Consider the following 17,696-nt stretch of genomic DNA (forward strand, 5'->3'; position numbering starts at 1 on the left):
TCTTGCGTGTAGCTTTGTGTTAAACTAAGGCAAGAGGACACCCGAAGAAAAACTAAGAAACTAAGAGGACACCCGAAGAAAAATTACAAATTAGTTGACTTGGTCCGGAATCTGAAACTACGAGAGTCAGCGCTTAATTCCTGGCTGCTATGACGTGTGTGCACTTGGCATTCGTGGCGTTTCCAAACGTTTGCAGTGTTGTCGCTGTTTTCAAGGCATTTGGTCACAATGCCTATAATATATTTTTTTCCTGGCACCTTTGATTCTAGAACTTTCTGTCCAACAAACAGCACTTGGAGACAAGTATGGCCATTCGTGGAATGCGGCTCAAGCCGATCAGCTGCGCGCGGGAACAAAGCCTTTCGTGAAGCGCGTTTAGGTAAACATTAAAGATGTAAGAATAGCCTGCTTTAAACAGGGTGTTCCGTATTTATCTGTCCGGGTTGTAACAAATTCTTCTGCGCAAACTACTGGCCTATTTGGGCTCAGGCACCGACCACAGGGTAGCTTATGGTAATCTGCGTTTTTCGATAAATAATTTAACTTTAGAACTTGCCTGGATTGCCCGAAATCATCGAAAATCTGCAGTCGTCTGCGCGCAGAATTTTCGTCGAGGCGAACGGAATAGCCGATCTGAGAGGCTGCAAATAAAGCCCTGGGTTTGTGTAAGCTACATATATATCCATAATTATTTTACAAGACTAATTATTAGTTAATTATTACCAACACTTTTAGGGGCACTGCTTAAGGCTAGTATACTATAAGCATGAACTCGCGGCAACAATCAGTAACCATCAGGACACCTCAGTGCATAAATGTGTCATTCCTTATAGTTGTGTTGTGTTATACTCCTCTATTGTAACCCGTATATCATTCTTCAAGCAGAACTCAGTGACGCTGCTGATATGCGTGTGCGTAATACTAAAACTGCTTGGTCTCATCCTTCGAAATTTTTATGTTAACATTATTTTCAGGTTTATCTGAATACAAGTGTTCCAACATTTTTACGACAAATTTATACCAACGTTAATTTTAACATTTTAGCCATGTTAGAAAAATAACACTGTGTCCGATTTATTAACGTTCAAGTCAAACGACGAAATAGTGTTTTTATAACATTTAGGCGCTGCCTGGGAAGTTTCGTGCATGGGGAACGCAAGAATGTACGGAAAGTGATGCAAACGACGGCGACAAGTGACAGGGAGAGGAATTATTGATCAACAACTCGAACTTGGAACGATGGTAGTTGGGCTGCCGACGTCACGGTCCGCAGGAACATGAACGTTTCAGTGCAGTGGGGCCCTGCGGGGGCCCAGGGGTCTGTGAGCCCCAAACTCCTCTGCATAAAATAGTTTCTATGATGATGATGATGATGATGATGGTAGTTGAATGTCTTTAGTCCAACGAATGACAGCACTTTGGGGTGTGCTGATGAAAATATTTCCTTAAGCATTTATGTTGTAAATGCACACTAAGGCTGCGCTGTTTCGTGCCTGAAGTGTTGGGTTTCGAAGTATCAGAAGAAACATATTTTCTCTCTCATACGCCTCGTAGCCTACGGCCATTACAAGCATTGTCTGTGCCTATTTCTCTCTCCCCAGGACCACTGTGAAGACTTTCGGGGAGCTGGATATGAAACGCCTCTGCCCCAAGTTCGAACCCAAGCGTCTCTCCCACACGTGGAAGAGGGCGTTCGAAGGTGAGCTGGATGACGTGAAATCATAGTTGCAGCCAAAAAAGGCACGGGAGCAGTTTTGTCATGAATATCGAACAGCGCTAAATAATTGCGACAGCAGACTCACGAGGCAACCGTACCTGCAAGGTGTGCGCCCCCCCCCCCCCCCCCCCCCAAAAAAAAAAAAAATCCGGCCGTTTAGCCTTGCCATAATAGGAAGCTGCAGTGGGGCTGATGTGAAATGCTGAATGTTCATTAGCTCTGGACATTCGGAATGTTGCGTCTCTCATGTTGTATCTATACATGTACCTTCACTGGTGGCAAGCGTTCGAGCCAATCAGCTTGGCAAGCCACAACTGCTGTCTGTATATATATTCCTCTTCTCCTTGCTCCTCACCTTGTGTTACGACGACACCGACGAAAACACGCCAACTTGACGACCACTCGCTCATTACAGCTTTACGCACTCACGAAATGACAGCCGCCCGCCGCAGGAACCCTCATCAAATCCGTAGCAAAGTGCACCACACTCTGATTCCGCGGAGCAAAATGCACCACTGGTCGATTCGCATCGGGGTGCTGAATCCACGCTAGAGCGACCAAATCTGCCACGAGGTTACCCAATCCTTATCGACCATCGAAACACGAACATGTTCCGGCAAGGAGCTGGACGGAACCTCACAATTATATTTGCTAGCGCTTGTTTCGACACGAGGACAGAGTAACACATACCCACAGGACAGACGCTAGTCTACAACTGCCATTTACTGACCAAAGACACGGCTTATAAATCTTCTCGGGGTGTAAAAAATCACACGCGCAGTAGCCGCACTTCAGGAACGATATCTCTTTTTTGGAGAGAGGCTGAGAGACGCCCGCCGCGGTGGCTCAGTGGTAAGGCGCTCGTCTACCGAGCAGGAGTACCCGGGTTCGAACACGATCGCGGCGGCCGCGTTTCGATGGAGGCGAAACGCAAGAGGCGCCCGTGTGCTGTGCGATGTCAGTGCACGTTAAAGATGCCCAGGTGGTCGAAATTATTCCGAAGACCTCCACTACGGCACCTCTTTCTTCTTTCACTCCCGCCTTCCTCCCTTCCCTTACAGCGCGGTTCATGTGTCCGCCGAGATATGTGAGACAGATACTGCGTCATTTCCTTTCCTCAAAAACCAATCAACAATACCTAACAAGGCAGAGGGAGTGCTGACGCAATTTGTTTCTTCGATATCAATACATAGAGCATCAAAGATCATCATAGAGCATCATACGTAGAGGGATTGGAGTTTTTGCCGGATTGGCTTCCTCTCCTGATGCGCTTTATATTCTTGCCGGCCTTTTAGTTTTGTTATGTGTTCCATCAAGTTTGTGCCCCATAGCGCCTACCTAGGGGCTCTGTAAATAGGTTTTTTTGTATGTATACACCCAAACACACACATTATATATATATATATATATATATATATATATATATATATATATATATATATATATATATATATATATATGTCTGTTGTGTACATAACTTTTTTGTATGTATACACCCAAAAGGTTTTTTTGTGTGTATACACCCAAACACACACATTATATATATATATATATATATATATATATATATATATATATATATATATATATATATATCTGTTGTGTACATAACTATTATAGAATTGTAAGTGGGCGAGCTTGGAAGCGCATGCCGAAACGGGTCACCGACGTGCCCTGAGGAGGGCGCGGGAAGGGGCGCCTGTAAAGCGACAGTACACGTTGCTGGCGGGAGTCAAACTGGCTCCTCTCCTTGAAAAGCGAGGGAAGGATTATTTCCCTTTCCCTTCTTCCCCGTGCAGCTGGGTGCCGCTGAGACGGCGCCTGCGGTGTACTTCGCGTCCGCTGACTTGGGGAATCGTCACACTCCTCCCTTTGTTATGAAGCCTGCTGCACGGCACTGGTGTCGAGCGGCGCTTGTTTACGCCTCTATAGTCCGTAGTAGATAACAGGCCTCCGGACCCGGGAAGACCGACGAAGCTGGGGGTGCAAAGGAGCCGCACTTGACTGCTGTTGCGGCGCCGAGGCTGTTGTAGACGGCTCGGTGCTTAATAAGCAGCGAGGTGGGCACAGTTGTCCCGTGTCCGTTGTCGCTGCCAGTGCAGGAAGAGGCTCCTCGTCGTCGGAGAGAACGCCGGGGGTCCTTCGCGGTCGCACATGGTCCGCGTGTCTGTTCCACAGAGTTCCGTCTTCGAGCTGTATTTGAAGCGACGAAGAACTTGTGGGATGGCGAACCGTTCCGGCAATCCAAGCTGGGCCTGGTCGGAAGTTTCGAACAAAGACGGGCTCGCCGGACAAAGGCAAAGAGCTTTTGCGTGCGTTGCTGTCGCAGCGCATCTTTTGCTTCAATTGCTTGAAGTCCACATGCGCCCTTAGGCCGGGGTGCACTCGTTGAATGGGTGTTTGCAGTTGCCTGCCCATAAGGAGCTCAGCGGGAGGGGACCCAGTAAACGCGTGCGGCGTTGTTCTGTAGGAAAGCAGGATCCTGTCGATGTTTGTTTGGAAATCTCCAGGCGCTGCCTTCTTGAGCTTCCCCTTAATTGTCTGCACGACGCGTTCCGCTGCTCCGTTCGATGCCGGGTGGTATGGCGGGATAAGAATACGCCGTATGCCGTTCTTGCTCAAGAAGTCAGCGTACTTCTCGCTGGTGAATGCGGTGCCGTTGTCGGAGACAATGATGTCTGGAATGCCATGTGTGGAAAATATGCTTCGCAGGCATCGAATTGTGGCGTCCGCTGATGGTGCATGAACGGGAACCACCTCTACCCATTTAGAGTAGGCATCGACTAGAACGAAAAAGTACTGTCCTTGAAATGGACCATCAAAGCCGACATGCAGTCTAGACCATGGTTTCTTCGGAAACGGCCACGGATTGGACTGTGATTTCCGTCCCATTCTCTGGTGTTCTTGGCAGATTTTGAAAAGCTGCACTTTCTGTGCGATGCTACTGTCGAGTCCTTCCCACCAAATGTGGCTCCGTGCGACTGCTTTCATCTTTTCAACACCTGGGTGAGTTTCATGGAGCAGATCAAGAACTTCTGCTTGTAGTTCTTTAGGAACGACGACTCGTGTTCCTCGCAGGATGCAGTTCTCATGAACACTCAGCTCTGTACGATTCTTGTGAAATAGTGTCCAATCATTTCCTCTTGGCAGCTCGTCACCGGTAAGGAGCGCCTGGCGTAGTCGTGACATAACAGGATCACGATCTGTAGCTTTGGCAATGGCAGATGGCGAAAGAAGTCGCGGATATGAATTTTCAAGCATGAAGATATCAGCAGGCTTGGGAACTGCGCAGGGCTCTGTAGGAAGCGGTAGCCGGCTCAGCGCGTCGGCGTTGCTGATGCTGGTGCCAGGACGGTACACAAGCGTATACTTGTACGCTGACAGGGTAATTGCCCAACGTATCATTCTCGGTGATGACCTGTCGGGAATAGGCTTGTCCTGCCCGAGAAGTCCCAGAAGTGGTTTGTGATCAGTTATCACTTCAAAATCTTGGCCCCCGAGATACTGATGAAACTTCGAGACCCCGAAAATTAAGGCGAGAGCTTCTTTGTCCAGCTGGCTGTAATTCTTTTCTGCTGGAAGAAGGCTTCTCGATGCGAAGGCAATGGGGTGTTCCCCTGTTTCATCTCGGTGTGCGAGAAGAGCTCCGATTCCGTACGGTGAAGCATCGCAACTGAGAACGATTTGCTTAGAAGAATCAAAATGATGCAGTACCGGTGCGGAAGTTAGTAGATCCTTACTTTTTCGGAAAGCTTGTTCCTCTACGCTTGTCCACTTCCATGGGGTTTCTTTTGTAAGCAGATGATTCAAGGGCCAGAGAAATGTTGAAAGGTTAGGCAGAAAACGCCTGTAGAAATTAATGAGTCCAAGGTAGCTCTGAAGTTGCTTGACGTCCTTGGGACTTGGAGCATTCACGGCAGCTCCATTTTCTTTGGCGTTGGCCTCAGTCCGTCTGCGTTTATGACATGGCCCAGGTACTCAACTTCTGTCGCCAGAAATGAACACTTCTCTAGCTTGAGCTTGAGGCCTGCTTCCTGTAGACGCTGTAGCACACTAGCTACGTTACTCAAGTGATCAGCGTCATCCAGTCCCGTTACCAAGATGTCATCAAAGTACACGGTGACATGGCGCATGTCTTGTAGCAAGTTTTCCATTTCTCTCTGGAATATGGCCGGCGCTGAAGCTACTCCGAACGGTAGCGTAGTGTACTGGAAGAGGCCTTGAGGCGTGTTGATGGTCACTAGCCTCTGTGAGCTCGTGTCAAGTTCTACCTGCTGATAAGCGTCCTTCAGGTCCAGCCTCGTAAACTTTTTGCCACCTGAAAGTTTCGCCCAGAGGTCCTCGACTCGCGGCACAGGATATTTCTCCAGCACTGTGGCACCGTTAATTGTGACCTTGAAGTCGCCACATATGCGCACGCGGCCGTCTTGCTTAAGCACAGGAACAATTTGGGCTGCCCACTCAGACGTTCTGACGGGTGTAAGTACCCCTTCTCGTTGCATTATTTGCAATTCTTCTGCAACTTTGTCTTGCAATGCGAAAGGAATTGTTCGCGGTTTGAAGAATTTAGGAGCTGAATCTTCCTTGACAACAATTTTGGCTTTCACACCTTTGAATGTGCCCAGTCCCTCTGAAAATGCTTCTTTGTAGCAAGTCAGCAGCTCGTCAATGCTCGTAAGAGAGTCAACGGATCTGACGGCATTGAGGTTGAGCTGCAGCGCACTGACCCAGTTTCGCCCGAGAAGAGTTGGACACTGGTCCGGAGCTACAAACAAAGGCAGTGTTGCCTCTCTTCGCCCGAACTGGACTGGAACGGTAACCTTGCCCTTAACGGGTGTCAGTCTTCCGCAATAACTCTTCAGAATCACGTCTGATGGATCTACTGAGAGCTCGGGAAACCGCTGTTGGAATTCTGTCTCCCCCATTACGGAGACACTGGCCCCCGTGTCCAGCTCCATTCTAAGAGGTCTGCCTGCGACTTGTAAAATTGCTACAAACGGAGGAATTGTTTGCTCGCTGTTCATCTGCCACGTCTCGTAGACTTGTGACTGGATTTCAGGAAGATTTCCACTCTCTGCAAGGCTGGGAACTGGCTGCTTTTGTTGCCTCTGCGTATTGTACTTTCTTGACACGTTCTTTTGCTTCGTGTCGGTAGCCCTTGAGCGGCATACTGTGGCCAGATGCCCGATCTTGCTGCATCCGTTGCACCGGGATTTTGCGTGCTGGCATACTGTTGCGTGGTGCGGCTCTCCACAGCGATAACAACTTATCGTCTGTTTCATTTGCGCTCGCATCGCACTGTGAACTGGCTGCGCTTCGGCCATACCCTGGGCTTAAATCAACATGCTTGAGTCTTTTTTCGCCGTCTCGATTGCAACTAGGACCTTGACTGCAGACTCGAACGTCAGGTTTGGCTCTTCAAGCATGCGCCGTTGCATTGGCGCGTCATTAATGCCGCAAACGAGTCTGTCCCGCAGCATGTCAGAAAGGAAGGTGCCGTACTCAGTCTGCTGAAAGCTTTTTCAGTGATGCGATGTAGTCGCTGACCGATTCATCTGGTTGACGAGAGCGGCTGTTGAATCTGAAGCGGCAGACCACCACGGAAGGCCTAGGAATGTAGTGGCCCGACAGCACGGTGAATATCTCGTCGATGGAGACTTGATCTGGAGTCTTAGGCGTCAGCAGGCTCCGTAGTAAGGAGTAGGTGCTGGACCCGCAGCATGTCAGGAACACGGACCTTTTCTTCTCCTATGGAACACTGTTGGCGTCGAAGAAGAGCTTGACTCGCTCCAAGTACTCTGTCCAGGCTCCTCCTTCCCCGTGGAATGGCTCCAATGCTCCGTAGGTCGGCATGGTTGCAGATGATGCGATGCCGGAAAACTTTTACCTCGTCGCCAGAATTGTTATAGTATTGTAAGTGGGCGAGCTTGGAAGCGCATGCCGAAACGGGTCACCGACGTGCCCTGAGGAGGGCGCGGGAAGGGGCGCCCGTAAAGCGACAGTACACGTTGCTGGCGGGAGTCAAACTAGCTCCTCTCCTTGAAATGCGAGGGCGCGTTTATTTCCCTTTCCCTTCTTCCCCGTGCAGCTGGGTGCCGTTGAGACGGCGCCTGCGGTGTACTTCGCGTCCGCTGACTTGGGGAATCGTCACAATAACCATGCAGAAAAACACCATGAAAGGAAGAAAAATAGTTGCAGATGCGGTCTAGTGGTTGGTGTAGTCAGCAGTAGATCTCCAGGATTGTAGTTCGACTCCGGAAGGGGGACTTCGTTTCTTTTTCCTTTCTTCAGTCCAATAACTTGTATGGAAGGTATTTTATTGTTCACTCCCTTTTAATTCCAGACCAACCCTTCACTTTTTTTCCCTATAATTTACGAGACTTTGCGAGACACATATGACACGTATGACATACGTGGGCGCGTATGGCATATGTCGGTACATAAGACACATATGCCATAATCACGTATGAACAAGACAAATATGACACATGTATTAAGATATTTTTCGATAGGGATTGCCTTGTCCTTTATCCGCCTCCAAAACTACGCCCCATATACCGCTCAGTCTTTACAAAAAACCCACCGAGCCCGCATTTTCAAGCCTATTTTCTCCTTCACTGCAACCCTGGTATCCACATACGCTCTGATACTGGCAGGATTTTTCAGTGCTCAACACATCAGCTGGAGCTACCCGACCGCATAAATTACACAGCATCACTTCACCGCGCTCAACATCCCTGACACAGCACCCACAAGCGCAGTCACAAGCACACAAAAATCCAACCGCCCCTGACCTCACACTCTTTCTCGGCTCCACGCACATTACCTGGCATAGCACGGACACACAGTACCTCAGCGATCATTACATGCTACTCTTATCTCTTCCCCTCTCCGCCCGCCAGCGGAAGAGTACCCAACACCTCACCGACTGGGAAACGTTCAGCAAAATTTGTTCTTTCACATCATCTGAAACTCGATCATATTCTGACTGGCTCCAATTCCTTCATCCGTTGCAGCAGCCTGCAACTACAACTAAAATCTGTTCTGCCCCCACTCAAACTCTTGGCCGACATCTGATCCACCTGTGAAAAGCCGCAAGCAGTTCCTCGGATAAATCAGTCAACAGCCACACGTACAACCTCCGACCGAAACACATCTAGACCAATTCCACTCGGACATCACGCACCCCTGCACAATCCTTGGCACCACCAATTGAAATAAGGACTGTATACGCATCAACGGCACCCTCCACCAAAAATCCACTGGCACCTCCTTCCTTCCCTCCCCTGACCCCAACATCACCCCGCTCTAGACAAATTTCTTTCTACACAAGGTCCAGATGAACTAGTCCGGGCTCCTTCGGACCTCAAAATTCTCCCCCTCTGCTCTCCATCTACCCAGCCTATATTGGCGCTCTTCAGCCAGATCTGAAAAAAACCCTCCTCTCTTAACAAACTTCATTTTGCTTTTGAGGTAAACTCCCGCTCCTCGACCCTAGGCGCGAACCTCATCGCCTACACTCTTCATCGTAACTTACCTGACCTCGACAAATGTCCTACATCAACGGTCACTGGAATGAAAGCACCTTCACTACAGAGTGGAAAGCTTGAAGCATTGTCCTTATCCCTAAACAAGGAAACCCCCCACTCTCCAAAACCTTCGACCTATCTGCCTTACCTCATGTGAGAAAGACGATGGGGCGGATGGTCCTGACCAGTTTTCAGGACCATTTCGACGCTGGCGATCTTTTTCCTCACACCCTCATCGGGTACTGTGGCCACGACTCCACGCAAGGTCTCTTCTTGCTCCTTGTACACACCTTTCTCAAGCTCCCCTCAGCCCAGGTAAAGGCCTTAGTCCCAGATAACGTTCGCAAGGCTTTCGACACCAGCCACGATCACACGCTCGACTCCTACTCCAAGGCCGGACAGCCCAATTTCGACTACAAGACACCCAGTTAGCCTAACAGGTGGCACGTCGCAATGTGCAGTGTTGTCCCCCACCATCTTCAACCTCGTCATGACCGCCCTAGCTAGAGAGTTCGCCTCGATACCCACTTTACATAATAATTTCTACGCCGATGACGTCACACTCTGGTGAACCAGTGGTTACCCAGGAGATGTAGAGAACACTCTGCAGCCAGGTCTTGAACTCATCTTCTCCTTTCTTTCACAGAGACCGACTTCAACCAGCTTCAGAAAAATCTGAACAACTTCTCACGCACACACAATATCAACGGTCCACCTAGTCACTCATCTCACTTCACATCTAATGATATCCCGAGTCTTCATATGCCGGGTTCTTGGTATGTACCTTCACACGAAAGAGAACACGCCCTCCGTTTAACAAGCCATCAATACATGCCATTAATTCGCTCACTTGGTTTGGCGGGTAGTCACGCGTAATGCTGGTTTAAGTGAGTCGCATTCTTCGCAACTGGCTCATGCCGTAGCTTTAAACAAAATCCTTTATTACGTGCTTTGCATCTATGACACCGGCCTTTTCCTGCCTCTCCCCGCTCTCATCAACTTCCATCGGGAGCAACAGCTTGCCCGCTTTTATGGCACACATCAGGGTCGCTGGATTCTGCGGGAGGCTGGAATACTTCCTAGCGATCTCCCTCTCCACATGCCCATCCCAGCACTACAACCTCCGCATTGCACCAATCTCCCCACACATGCGGCCAGGACTTCATGACGGTCGTCGTCAGGCCCAGGCTTCCCACCATTTATCACGCTTTCTCTGCTCACCCGATGACTTACACAGAGGCCGAACGCTTCCCAGACAATGGCACTGGCGCGTATATCATCCATTCTCCTCATCTTTCGGACGCCGCACATCTCACGTGTGGACCTAATAGCAATCCTCCCAGCTCAGCCAAGCTAGAATTCACGCCCCTCGTACAAGCCCTTGAAATATTCAAGCAAATACCCATCACCAACAACTACATTATCTACGCCGACTCCCAGGCCGCTCTCCGCTCCATACAAAACCGCAACATACCCATCGACTTGCGAAAGGATCTCGATGAGGCTCGTCTCGCCCTACGCCAAGCCACTGTCACGCTGATGTGGATCCTTCGCCATTCGCCGAAAACAAGCTGTATGATCAGACCGCCCGCGACTTCCATAACCGGACTCCGGTGCTCCCCTGGGTCAGCCCACCAACGAGTGACGAGGCCCAAGCTCTCGAAAGCACCCTGAAAGAGAACAGCTTGCAGAAGATTTCACCTGTCTTCCGGCGCCCCACTCCGATCTCACTATCCCTTAAACCCGAGTACTTCGAAAAAATTAGATATGTTTTAACTGCTCTTGAACCTGGTTAGAGAGCAAAAGCTGTGTTGTATCGGGAAACTATACGCAGCTTCGAGTCTGTAACATTGAGTGCGTTCCGGACAACTTCGCTACCAGCTTAGTTGGAACACCTGTAATTTACACGCTCATAACTGAATTATTCATGAACTACTCAGTACATAACTCAGACACGTTTCTTCGACATCTGTGCACTCACTAGACGAACCTTCATTCACTCCCAAGAGTCGAACACTCGCGCCGGAGTGAAATCGTCCCCGTCTCGCATGCGGCCCGGGTTCGATACACACCTACACGACAATTTTCTTCTGTTCTTTTATTAACTGAAGCCGCTTCAAGGTGATACCTGCGCCGTAACATGACCTTCAAGGTTTGTACGCGAAAAGTGGAGTTTCCGTTTCAAAATTCCGACAAATGCCCTCATCACTCCGGTGCGCCTTTTTCTTTACTGTATGCGAGCTGTACTCATGCCCCAACTGCCCGTCTCTGTTCGCGAATCTTGAGGACCGCCTTCTCCTCTGCACCACCGCCGTGCAATCCGCACACTGTCCCCATCCCCTACTTGTATTCTGGGGGGCCTGGCTAGGGTTCCGCTTCTCCGGAGGACCAACTAGCATTGGTATGTCAGGACACCAAGCATGTCAGGATGCTTAATTTGCGTTCTTAATAAAGTTATTTACTACTACTGCTGCTGCGTACCATTGAACATTGGAATACATCGTCCGCTCCAATACGTTCCCCAAGCACCGCCACGGTGGCTCAGTGGTTACGGCGCTCGGCTGCGTACCCGGAAGACGCGGGTTCGATCCCGGCTGCGGTGGCTGAATTTCGGTGAAGGCGGAATTCTAGAGGCCCGTGTGCTGTGCGATGTCAGTGCACGTGAAAGAACCCCAGGTGGTAGAAATTTTCGGAGCCCTTCACTACGGCGTCCCTCATAGCCTGAGTTGCTTTGGGACGTTAAACCCCAACATACAAAAAAACAATGCGTTCCCTCCTAGAAGAAAAATTTATGCGCTTCATAATTAATAGCCTCTATTTCTCTGCGTACGCACTGTTCACCGCGCACTAGGTTTGTGTAGTGTGAATTCCCCATGTTTCCAACTTTGTTGTTTCAATTTTTGCTGCAATGCCTTCTAATTTTCTTTGTATCTTCGGTGTTTTGCATATGTCCACTCCTGCGATATCGCAGGAGTGGACATCTAAATCTAAATCTAAACGTTTCAGTTAAATTTGTTCTCTAATAAGACTCTTTAGCAACCACGAGCAACCACGGCTGGCACAGGGAGTACTCAAGAGATATGAAGAATGGGGACGGTGCCAAGACTGTTGAGAACTGCAGCACTTGCAAGGATTATGCCACTAAATTTCCGTGTAAGGTCCTTCTTAGCAGAAGCAGATTGCAAACCACACTTGACACGTATTATATAAAAAAGCTGGCTCACAGTTCGTTCGCGATACCTGAGTTGTAGTGTACAACGCAGAAAAGACGTTTCTTTAGCAGTTTTTGCGATAAAGGTGGGATGCGTTTTGAAGCGATAGCTTGACTCTGGTAGATAAAGCCAGGCAGAAGCAACCCAGGTGGGCCACCTATAGGTCACGTGACCATGGGGCGTCATCACATCCTCCCCACCGAATAGTGAGCAAACTGCCCACCGTGGCAGGTGGCAGTTAATCATTGGACACGCAAGCACCATCGCGGCAGCATCTGTCATCGCAGGCGCATCGCTCAACCGCTACACCATTGCTCCACAAGGCGCATGAGGACTCCCAGGGACATATGAATGCAGCAAAGTCGAGAGTGACCAGTTCCCCGTATATGGGCATTAACTCCTTAACGCCATCTCGTCATACCCTTAGAGCGGAGCATAAGTGTACCCTCCATTTTTTTTTCTTTCTTGCGTGGTGGACGCCTACGCTGGTATGAGGCTATTTGAGCGGCGTCGCGAAACAATCAGTTGTTCGTCCTCCTTCTTCCCTTCTCTGGCCCTGTGCAGTTGCTCTGAGAATTTGTGAACTTTAATATACTCTATGTATTTATTCCAAGTTAAGTGCACTGAAAAGACAAGGCCAAGTATTTTTACCGAGTCAACTATTTCTAAGAGGTCTATGCCTAGGCGCATACTCAGTGGCTGGGAAATTCGTTTTCTCTTCGCAAGGTATTACAGTATATTTGTTCTGTTCGCATTTACTTTGAGGCAGTGAGCATCCAGCTGTCTCTAAATGTCAGCCAACACTTTACTGTCTTTAGATTCAGTGTCACTTTGAGATCAATACTTCAAAACTTCAAAACAATACATCATGCCAATTAATCTAGACACAAATCAATACAAAATGAGTGAAACTAGGTGTAACGACTGGTGTGAACAGCAACAACGCACACTAAATGAACATGCCAGCAGAAACTGAACATAAGGACAAAAACCTAGCTGTGAAAGTGTAAACCAAGATATAGAGCTTAAAAATTTAGAATTATAGAGCACTTCAGTACGTTTTACGGCAAGACCTCTTTAATGACAGAATTTAAACGTCGTACGGGATCAAATGCTTCTTCATTTGCCGCATTCACTGCAGCCGCCACTGTATAAGAGAAAGGCTGCTTGGTGCAATCGGCGGGAGGCGCCGGGATGCTGCGTACTTACGTATGCATTGTTTCACTAGAGTGCTGACGTTTTCCGTCACTTTCGCTAGCAATACGAAGACGTCGTCTGTTTCGTTTACGCATAACAAAGGCTCAGCTGGGCGAGTTGGAGTGGATACATCTCAGAAAATTCAGCCTTTGTACTCGTCCCTTCGTTGCGCTGAATTTTCCAAGACGTATGACTTTCCAAGACGATAGCCTGTAATTACGCAATGCTTATTGTAGTTTTTACAAAATTTGCAGTGCTAAGCATACCGACATAGTGCATTAATCCGCAAAAGGTGTCATCGCTTTAGTTTAGCTGTTTGGATCAATCCCACCCCTTTCACACTCTCTCTCTCTCTCTTCCCTCTCGCTCTTTCCCCCACCTCCTCTCCTGTGTACTTGGCGGGGAATTTCCCTCTCTTCACTTTGCCACCTGTCAACCATAGCGCTCAGTGCCTACTGAATTTAAATTAATGAAATAAAATTAACTACATAACTTATATTAAATTAAATTAATTCACGGCGTGATTCAGCTTACGTATGCCGTGGTAGATTTGTCGGCAGAGTGCAGGGCACTAAGCCAAAGCTAGAACAGCTTTCGCCGGAAGGTAAATCGTAAGTAAGATAGAAATAGGAAACATGTTCTGTGCAACGTGCAACATTTCTTTCTGCAACAAATTTAATTTAAACCGAGTTCATAATTCCGGTCGTACACCATAGAATGCAACGCTATACACTGCTGCTAACACGTTACCAATATTAATTTAAGGCAGGAAGAACGTTCCTCGTCCGCACAATGATGCCAGCAGCAGAAGACATTTTGCATTTCAGATTCTCAACACCAGTGTGTATATATCCAATGTGCATATTCTATGTAAGGTGACGTGCTTTGAAAAAAAAAATGACTTCAAGACTTTTATCCACTACTCTACAATTCCCGAAATATCTGTACAGATATATTTGTGAAAGGGTTCTTCTAATGCTGTGGTTCCTTTTCGGGAATAAGGAGCGGCTTTTGTTTTTGTTTTCTTGAATTCGTAAAGTATTTACAACTGTCTTTATAGTATTACTCACCGGAAGGTTTGCTACTTCTATTTCGACTTCGAGTTACCCGTTATGAAAAATGCAGTATCATCTGCATGTAAAGGAAACGTAGGTTTGGTTTGGTTTGGTTTATGGGGTTTAACGTCCCAAAGCGACTGAGGCTATGAGAGACGCCGTAGTGAAGGGCTCCAGAAATTTCGACCACCTGGGGTTCTTTAACGTGCACTGACATCGCACAGTACACGGGCCTCTAGAATTTCTCCTCCAAAGAAATTCCAGCCGCCGCGGCCGGGATCGAACCCGCGTCTTTCGGGTCAGCAGCCGAGCACCATAACCGCTGAGCCACCGCGGCGGCTAAAGGAAACGTAGTACGAAAAGTACTGGCAATAATATCATTAGCGTAAATTAAAAATAATACCCTGAATGCTGTCTTGCGGTAACCCACAAAAATGAATTTTTCCGCTGAAATGAAATAATTTACATTTACATATCTTTTCTGCGGTAGTAAGACTGGAGCAAAGTTTAAGTTGTTCCCTGCACTCCATGTTTGCACAATTTCGACATAAGAATAAATTACCTAGGCGATCAAATTCCTTCTAAAAAACCAGTGTAGACATCAAGAGTCATTGTATTCCTGCCAGATTCCTCCAATATAATTTCTTTTTGTGCTAAAAGTCGTTTTTGCTGTCCGATCTATTTTGAAACTAGGCCGAAGAGAATACAGCAAGGTACTTTGATTGAAGTAAGAGAAATTCGAACGTGCATTTTTTCTCCATGTCCTTGAAAAGCTCGACAATATTAAAATTTGGCGATAGCTGCCGAGTAAGACAGGAGTCACTCGAGCGAGCTGCATTTCTTTTGGTTTGGTGTGGCTTGGTTTACGGTTATTTATTGTCCCAAAGCGGCTCAGGCTGTGAGGGACGCCGTAGTGGAAGCCTCCAAATAATTTCAACCACCCGAAGTTCTTTAACGTGCACTGGCATTGCAAAGTACACGTACCAGTAACATTTCGCCTTCATCGAAATGCGACGGCCACAGCCAGGGTCGAACCCGCGTCTTTCGGGTCAGCGGCCGAGCATCATAAGCACTGAGCCACCGTGGCAGTCATGTAAACTGGTGCTGGCTGTTGGCGCACATTCATTCGCTCTATAAGACGCTGAACCAGAACCGCTGAACGGAACAGGGTGTTCTTTCCATCATGATCCGTTTGCTCATTTCGCGTGTATTAGTGCGCACTTTTTATTAAACCAGGTCATAGCCTCTCATGCCTCCTTTGTTTTTTCCTGTGGGGTTACTGCCCAGACTTGCATTGCTTTTATTTGTATCGTCTTGAAGCTCTGTGCTCTCACTGCGTGTTAATGGGACGGCAGGTTAAATTTTTCTTTAAGATGAGAAATCACATAGCGGATGTTTTCGTTTTGATAGCCTGTGTTTTAGAGCCGTTTGTGTTATTACTATTCTGTAATTACCCGTTGCTTATCCATTGGCAACGCCTAGATTTAAAAAATGTCCGCAGCCACCTTGAAGCCCTAATTTTACTGTTTTTTCTTTTGCTTCCAGATTACTACTGGGCGTCGTCCTGCACGTCTCAGCCAGCTGCCGTGCTGCTCCTCGTTTGCATGGTTGGGCACGCGCTGCGACGTCTCATGTAACACTGCGGCGCTAAACAAGCGAGGCTTCAGGAAAACACATCCACTTGTAGCGTGAAGACTGGACCATTCAGCAACGATGCCAAACGATGGCTGTTGACACCGTCGGTACAGTCGCACAGCAGGCAGCGCTTTTGAAGACGCAAAGACATGCAGAGACAACTTTTCCACCGGATCATTTTCTTTCATTCTTTCAAGTTTTTTATTTACAAAGTCACGCGCATGGCTCTCAAGTAGTCTCAAGTGCGACTTACATCAGAGACCAAGCGATAGAGCAGTCATTACAGACAACACTGCGCGATACTGCATATAAATGCTATCCAAAAATCTCGTATATATGTGTCATATGTATCTGGTTCATAAGAGATTATGGAATATGTGTCATATGTGTCGACATATGCTATACCTGCCCACGTATGTCATTCGTGTCATATGTGTCTCGTATACAGTTATTGAGAAAGGGAAGCACGAGACTGGAATTAAAAGGTAATCTACGATAAAATAGCTTCCATACAGGTTACTGCACTAAAGAAGGTAAAAAAAGTACCTGCCCCTTCCGCATTCTAACCACTATCCTGAAGAACTACAGCTCAGTACACTTACCCCTACAACACGACTTTTCATTTTTATTTTTTGCCTGGCTTTTGCACACAACACTTAACCAAAAAACACTCAACAGAAAACAAAAAACGCTATGTACATACGACACGGTCGTGGCCAGTCAGCACGAGTCTGGCTTCGTCAGATTAAAATACCTGTGGCATACGCAACGGCTCTAGTCTTGAGATCCACTCTGGAGGCTCCGCAGCGGCTTTCTGGATGGCTAGAAGCCAGTCCATTCTTTCCCGAAAGGCCGCCGTGGTGTCTGAGCGGTTATGCTGCTGCTAACCCGAAAGACGCGGGTTTGATCCCGGCAGCGGTGGTCGAATTTCGATGGAGGCGAAATTCTAGAAGCCCGTGTACTGTGAGATGTCAGTGCACGCTAAAGAACTTCAGGTGGTCGAAATTTGCGGAGCCCTTCACTACGGCTTCCCGCATAGGCTCAGTCGCTTTGAGACGCTAAACCCCAACAAGCCAATAAACCAATATTTCCCGAAAGTAAATTCGGGCATTCGATGGAGGCGAAACGCAAGAGGCGTCCGTGTGCTGTGCCATGTCAGTGCACGTTAAAGATCTCCAGGTGGTCGAAATTATTCCGAAGACCTCCACTACGGCACCACTTTATCTCTTTCTTCTTTCACTCCAACCTTCCTCCCTTCCCTTACGGCGCGGTTCAGGTGTCCGCCGATATATGTGAGACAGATACTGCGCCATTTCCTATCCTCAAAAACCAGTTTACAATTTATATAGGT

General features: G+C 48.0%; 1 protein-coding gene across 1 annotated transcript in view; it reads left to right on the forward strand.

Moving 5' to 3' along the window:
* Window positions 1-16,829, forward strand: part of LOC149344904 (UPF0462 protein C4orf33 homolog) — a 47,151-nt gene extending 30,322 nt beyond the window's left edge. Inside the window, exons 6-7 of the mRNA XM_089542683.1 lie at window positions 1,602-1,699; window positions 16,256-16,829. Coding sequence (XP_089398809.1) covers window positions 1,602-1,699; window positions 16,256-16,347 — 190 coding nt within the window. The 3' untranslated portion in view covers window positions 16,348-16,829. The remainder of the gene's footprint in view (window positions 1-1,601; window positions 1,700-16,255) is intronic.
* Window positions 16,830-17,696: the final 867 nt, after the last annotated feature.

This window comes from Amblyomma mixtum, chromosome 5 (genome assembly GCF_055824585.1).
Source record: "Amblyomma mixtum isolate Tamu chromosome 5, ASM5582458v1, whole genome shotgun sequence".
NCBI classification, from domain to species: domain Eukaryota; kingdom Metazoa; phylum Arthropoda; class Arachnida; order Ixodida; family Ixodidae; genus Amblyomma; species Amblyomma mixtum.